This window comes from Canis lupus, chromosome X (genome assembly GCF_011100685.1).
Source record: "Canis lupus familiaris isolate Mischka breed German Shepherd chromosome X, alternate assembly UU_Cfam_GSD_1.0, whole genome shotgun sequence".
In the NCBI taxonomy this organism is placed as follows: Eukaryota; Metazoa; Chordata; class Mammalia; order Carnivora; family Canidae; genus Canis; species Canis lupus.
Window position 1 is genome coordinate 122,148,475 of NC_049260.1, and position 7,208 is coordinate 122,155,682.

Below are 7,208 nucleotides of genomic sequence, written 5' to 3' on the forward strand. Positions count from 1 at the left end.
CATTGTCCAGAGTTAGGGAGCTTCGTGGATCAAAGAGTGTAAAGAAGTCTTGATCTCTGTGTGATTGTGCTCCACATCAGATCCTTCGCAGGACTGGGAGCTGAATGAGCAGAGGGGGTTGACGATGCCAGCAATCATTCTCCACTGTGCTCAGCATCCTTTGCAAACTGGAAACCAGAAGACTCAGCCCAGGGCACTCTTGTCCTTTAGGTGTTCACTAAAGTGTCAGGTCTAAGAGTCATGAGGACAGCAGAGCTACACTCCTGTAATAGCCTTCCTTTTTTATTAGATTTTGGTATCACCTTCTTTGGACCTTACGCATCACAATTAAAGTCCCACAGCCCTCCTATGACAGCAATGACTTACTTTATGTATGACCTCAGATTGAGTACCCTATGTGGACTACCTCACCAGACCCTCATGATAACTTTCCAGTGTGCCTGTTTTTTTTTTAATTTTTTTTAAATTTTTATTTATTTGTGATAGTCACAGAGAGAGAGAGAATGAGGCAGAGACACAGGCAGAGGAGAAGCAGGCTCCATGCACCGGGAGCCCGACGTGGGATTCGATCCCGGGTCTCCAGGATCGCGCCCTGGGCCAAAGGCAGGCGCCAGACTGCTGCGCCACCCAGGGATCCCCGTGTGCCTATTTTATATAGGAAGAAACAGAGGCTCAGAGAGCCTCAGTAACTTGCCCAAGCTCACCCAGATAATAAGTAGTGGATTTAGGGCTCAAATCCAGGCCCATTTCTGAAGCCTAGGCTCCTAACTACTATGTGATCACCCTGCCTGCCAATTTATGTGAATGTTTGTTTGTTTGTTTGTTTGTTTGTGGTTTGTCTCTGTTTTCTACTGTTTTTTATTATCTGCTTCAAAGTCCAGGATGTGCCATCAGCTCAGTGTTGACTTCTAGCTTGCTTTCTTTTTCAGTGTGGGATTTGCAGTAAACCAATGGGTGAGCTCCTGGATCAGATCTTCCTTCACCATGACACCATCCACTGTGGAAAATGCTATGAGAAGCTCTTCTAGGTGGGTGCCAAGTAGCAAGGAAACTTATTAGGGAAAGGAAATGTGCCCTGGTCTCTCCCCAAGTCTCAACCCAGGATACTGCTGTCTTAACCTTTATATTTAGGGAAACCCTGAGACTTTGAAATTTTAGGTGGCACAAAGACCCTCTCCACAGATGCTTCTAAGTTACAGGGGTCATGGTCTCTTTCTTTCAAGAAACACCTTCCATGCACCACCTTAGGTGAGCCCTCCAGCTGTGTTGGGATGCTGGCCAGGCCTATGCTGTTAGCCTCATTTGAGGACAAGCAAATAAAGACCTAACAAGGAAAATGGTCTGGGGAAATACCTAGCTGGATGATGACAGAATCAGGATCTCAACACAGGACTTCGAATTCAAATCCAGGGCTCTCTGCTACATTCCCTTGGACCACCTCCACCATTGCTTATATAGCATCAGATCAGGACTCAAAAACCAAGGTATTCAGTAAAACAAGATACAGGTAGGTGGCCAGCAGCAGGTAAAGGCCAGGATAAGTGGGCATATGTGGGAGGGGATGGTGTCATCCTGGAGCTGGCCTAACCAGGAAGGGCTGCTTGGGCAGCCTCTGGACTGCATTTTCAACACTGCCTGAAGACAGGTTTGAATGCTAAACGCCAGCAGAATGGACCCCAGTGTCTGAGCTGCATGGGTCCCAGTGCCTATAAGACACTGCCTTTCCAGATCCTGGCAGCCCCTCCTCCTTAACACCTCCTCAGCTAGAAGCACAGAGCAGAATATCTACCTTGAAGGCAGTGGGAATGGGTAGCAATCAGGCTATCCACCAGCTACAAGCCTGTTTTGCATTCTCTCTAGAAGACATATTAACCTGGATATTACTCCTAATGCTTGGAGACATCAACCACCTCAAGAACCTCTGACTGGTTATTGGATTGGATCTGTATTTCCAATCTCATGGCTACTACTATTTTCTTTTAGCTCTTCCAGGCTGAGAAGAAGCTGATGACTCCTGGACAAGTTTGGCTGTCCCCAGTTGCCCCAAGTTGCTGGCTCTTCTTCCCTCACTCTTTTCTCTCCCCATTTGATTTCTTCATGTTTTTCCCCTCTCAAGTTGAACTGCTTACATCCAGTAGAGTATCTTAATGATGCTATGATAATTACTTGTGTGTGTAGCTTTTTATAGCTTAGAAAGCACTTTATGTCCATGATCTTATTTCAGGCCCAAGGAAAAGAAAGGATTGAACAAAAATTTAATCTTAGCTTTCCTAAGACAGCTTGGCCTCCTGATGAGTTTAGGTGGCCTGGAATGATAGGCAGGAGTGTGGGTTTCAGTGTGTCCTGACTTTTGGGACAAAGAGCAAACCCACATTCTAGGCCACAGCTCTAAGTGTACCTTTGGGAATTGAAAGCAAGAGATTCCCTAAAGCTTCTGAGGGGCCAAGTTGAAGACTTTTGATGATGTCCGGTGGGTGAATTGCAGACATTGAATGCTAGTGATTGGCATAGGCTAACATTTGGCTTGTCTATTTGAAATATATATATATATATATATATATATATATTTAACTTTCCATACACATTTAAAAGTAGTTAGTTGCTTTTGATTTAATTATATCAGATTTTAATTATCTTCTCCTCACTTTTCACTATAATTGAGACATTTTGTTTTTCCTGCAGGCATGTGGGCATGTATTAGAAAATCTATACCATTAAGTTTAAATTCTTAGGAGGCCACTGACCAAAGGGACATCTGTGTCTGAATCTTGATTGCGGATTAATACCTTTTCCCTCAATTCCTAATAATTACACATAAATCTTCTAAAGTAAGTTTTAGGGTGCATAGACTCTAGCAGGATTCAGAAGGGAGAAAAGCAGCTAATATTTCTTAAGGCCTTATTACATATCAGGCATTATCACAGAGTGGTGGCATTAATCTTCATACTAATCTTAGGCAGAGGGTATTCTTGTCCCCAATTTACCAAAGAAGATATTGAGGCTCAGAAGATGGTCATTGCATTGTGTGGAACCATTGCTGTCTCTCTCCAGAACCCATGTTCTGTTCAGTAACAGTAACCACAACACCGAGCATTGATTTAGCACTGACTGTGTACCAAGCACTGTGTAGAGGTTACCTCATTTTAATAGGTAACACTGCCCTCCTCAGGCTTCCCCTGAGGAATACTCTTACAAAGAGAGGAAAGTAGGAAATCATTCCTCTCCTCTGGGCATCCTAGGTCTCCCCATTAAGTACCACAAATGCCAACTGCCCGCCTTCCCTCTCCTCCCCTTTCCATGAGAACAATTCTGAACTAAGATGCTCTTCTGAACTCAGATTTCTCTGCTGAGTAGAGATTTGACTCACAGACCTTCCCAAAGGAGAGCTTGTCAACCCAGGGAAAGTTTCAGTAAGCTAGCTGATCTGAGCCCAGGTCCTTCAGTAACTTATTGTTCACTACAGACTGTCCCAAGATAGCAGCAACTGCTGCGGTCCCAAGTACTTGGAACACAGAAACCTGTTGGCAGTCTAAACGGATTGCAGGCCCATCCATGCAATAAGCTAATACTCTGTTCAGGTTCAACTAAGCTCCTCTGCCTTTGGGACCAGCATCACTGTGTAAGGTCCTTGAGAGAAAAACAACCTGAGATGTTTTTCTGATGAAAAATGAGGGTCTCTTCTATTGATTTAATTAGAAAGTGTCTCCATCTCTCTCCAGGTTGAGTCCTATGCACATTGGCTAGTGGACTTGTCTTCCTACCAAATGATCAGAGAGGAACACTGCATTTATTTGCATAGATGTGCATTAGATTTGCTCTGGAGGGGGAAAGTGGTACAATATGTCATGTACCAACACTAAATGTGAGCTGGTATTCCTTGTCTACAGCATAGGACTTGTCACATGGGAGGCACTGATACATAGGTGCTAAATGAATGAGTAAAAGGGAAAGAAACGCTGCTCTTTAGTATGGGAGGTTCTGACCCTGAGTCAGTATATACCCAGTTGGTGGGTACAGAGTAAAGAGGTCCAAGATAGGCTGACTTCTCCACCTTTAATATACACTCTGCCTTTAACGGAGTTTTTGAACCAATATGCAAGAAATTGATAGCTTGTAAGATCAATATTGATTTCTATTCAGAACAGCCTCTTTCGTGTCTAAAAAGGCACAGAATTCTCCAGACTTAAGAGAGGTGGTTGCATTATACTTTTGCTTCTTTTTAATTGTCTAGTGTTTTAATCGCATTTGCTTAACCCAGATTAATGTACACAATTATAATAAATGTTGAGATATTGCATGTGTCAATGTTGTCAATGTTAAGGTTTCCTTTTTTTTAAGTGTAATTAGTTGGTGTATTTGGCTATGTAATTTATTTTCTCCTATTGCCTGAAGCCATTGTTTACAAAAGCTAATAAATACTTTAAGAAGTATCAAATCTAAAAAGAAAAAATAGCAAAATGTAGAAATCATGCATGCACAGGATGTGTGGAATTCTAGACAGGTCAAATCTTAATAAAAATATTTTATTCTTTGGGTCCATCCTCCCCTTCATTACCACTGCAGACAAATGACCATCTAGTCCTTATTGCACACTTGCAATGACCAGCTCAGCCCTGTACAAACTTGTTCTGTCTCTGGACAGGTCCAGTTTCAGAAAATGCATTCTTCAGTTGAGTTAAAATCTGTTTCCCTTTATTGCCCACTGGTAATACATCATCCCTCTCCTATGTGCCAATCCCTAAAGTAGATGAAGATACTTATGGGGTTCTCCCTTCAACTTAAACACCCCTGCACCCATCAACTCTTCTTTGACAGTAATTCTTTTTTTTTTTTTAAAGATTTTATTTATTTATTCATGATAGTCACAGAGAGAGAGAGAGAGAGAGGCAGAGACACAGGCAGAGGGAGAAGCAGGCTCCATGCACCGGGAGCCCGACGTGGGATTCGATCCCGGGTCTCCAGGATCGCGCCCTGGGCCAAAGGCAGGCGCCAAACCGCTGCGCCACCCAGGGATCCCTTTGACAGTAATTCTAAATATGTATCTCTCAAACACTCCTCTCAAAGATACTCGCACACATACATTCATCCATCCTCCAGATGTGCATCAATAGTCAAGACTTTCATCTTGCTTATTAAGGCCAGTACTACAGAATCCTGTTGAATTGTCATACTGCCTGTCAAGTGATCCATGCTTCTGCGTTTTGTATCCAAACTACGGTTTGCATGCTATCTGTGTCTTGATCCAGCCCAGGGACAAAAAAAAAGGTAATCAAAAAGTTAGTCCAAAGATAGCAGACATGCTAGAGAAATCCTTTCCCTACTGAGCAGAGACCTTGGAACCTAATGTTCCTTAGCTATTGAACTAGTGTCCCTGGAGCTACTTTTCACCCCAACCTCAGTCACCATTTTGCTTACATGAGTATAATTGGGAAAAGAAGAAGAGATTTTACTACTTTAGAAGACAAGGACTACAGCAGTAGCTCCTAACCAGATATTTCTAGGACTCTCTTTTGGTGACAGTATATGACACAGACAGTATATGACAATATATGACACAAAAAAATACAATAGTGTTATTTTGAAAAACCACTTTGCATACTAGGTTTCCACCAGCAGATTGACCCCAGTACTTAGTCTGTATTCCTCCTGCTCCAACCCCATAGATCTGCACCCCATCCATGCACCCTTATGTGGTGTCCATGTAACACATTCTTCTAGGATGCTTCTTTGCACAATATCATCTCCCTGTGAAGGTCCCAAGGAAGGAAAAGTTTCACTAGGGGAACCAACACTGGTTTCATTGAATTGGAAGTTGAGACTGCCACCTGGAAATTTGGGGCCTCTCATACCACTGAACCAACAAAGAGAGTTACTGGCTCGTTGATTGCTCCTCATTATCAAGGGGAAATAGGGTTGCTGCTACACAGTGGGGACAGGAAGGACCATGTCTGCAACCTAGGATATTGATCCTCTCAGTGTATCTCTTAGTGCTCCCTTGTCCAATAATACAAGTTAATGGAAAACTACAGTAACTCATGCAGGCAGGACCACTAAGCACTGAGATTGGTCAGGAACAAAGGTTTTTATCCTCCCACCAGGTAGATAATCACAACCACCTGAATGAGGTCATAGGGAACTTGAAATACTGCTTGAGGAAGGAAGTTATAAATACCGACTATAACCTCATGATTAGCTGCAGAAGTAAAAGTTATAGAAGCTATGCATATTTTGTTTTGCTTTGTTTTAAATTTGAATCTACTAGCCCAATTTTCCCTTCTCTCATTTGTTAATCATCATGTAAATTGCGTGGATGGTGCTTAATCTTATAACTTAGTCTATGGACTACAGCATATCAAAATGTAATTGTGACAGAACCAGAAAAGGAACATACATCCCCCAGATAATGAGAGTGTGTCTAATGGGATTTTTGACACCCCTTCTTGGAGAAGATAAGGGCATAGTCACCTATACAAAGGATGCATACATTATGTTAAACAGAAGCATAGTGTTGCTACTGATCATTTGTGAGAAAAATATAGATAGAAGAGTATTATGGGTGATGAGTGGTCAGAGGTGGGCCATGCTGGATTGGCTTTAGCAACTAGGCAGCATGCTTGCCTCTTTGTACTTACTCTCCTCAATATAAGGGAGAATCCTGAGAAATACGCATCACAGAATCCATCATTAGAGTGCTTCTGGGCTCAGTTCTCCAGGTACTCGAGTACTCTGAGAAGTACTTATTCCAGATTTGGAAGCCCTTATTTTCTGGCAGCACCAATGGACACTATGGGATGTCAAAAATAGGGTACACGTGGAAAATGTCCTAGGATCACCCATGACAGTCCTTTAGGCAGCTGGAATCATTGGGGTTTTTCCCTTATGTTCCAAAGGCAGCCTCCCTGATCTTTGCTGCTTCAGCTTTCTATTGATTGTGTAAGCCACTGATTCCCTGTTCTCAAGCCCCCCTGCTTGAGAAAGACTGGCACTGCTTTCCTGATGGGCTTCCTTATTAATGCTATCTCCACCTAAATTTCTTCTACATGAATGGCCTCTGCAACATACACTCTGCCTATGAATGTTTTCTACCACACCATCTCTTCTGTGAAAGACCCATATTCCAGGCCCTCCTCACTATGCTCTGTTTTTAAATACTTTCTGCACAGGAATTCCTGGGGTTGCAGGCAGCATTCATGGGTAGGGCCCAGTGT

General features: G+C 42.8%; 1 protein-coding gene across 16 annotated transcripts in view; it reads left to right on the top strand.

Annotated features, from left to right (window-relative positions):
* ZNF185 (zinc finger protein 185 with LIM domain) overlaps positions 1 to 4,537 on the top strand; it is a 64,209-nt gene extending 59,672 nt beyond the window's left edge. For all 16 annotated transcript variants that reach the window (XM_038588620.1, XM_038588627.1, XM_038588626.1 and 13 more), the window contains 2 exons: positions 930 to 1,028; positions 1,984 to 4,537. In XM_038588620.1, coding sequence (XP_038444548.1) covers positions 930 to 1,028 — 99 coding nt within the window. In that variant the 3' untranslated portion in view covers positions 1,984 to 4,537. The remainder of the gene's footprint in view (positions 1 to 929; positions 1,029 to 1,983) is intronic.
* Positions 4,538 to 7,208: the final 2,671 nt, after the last annotated feature.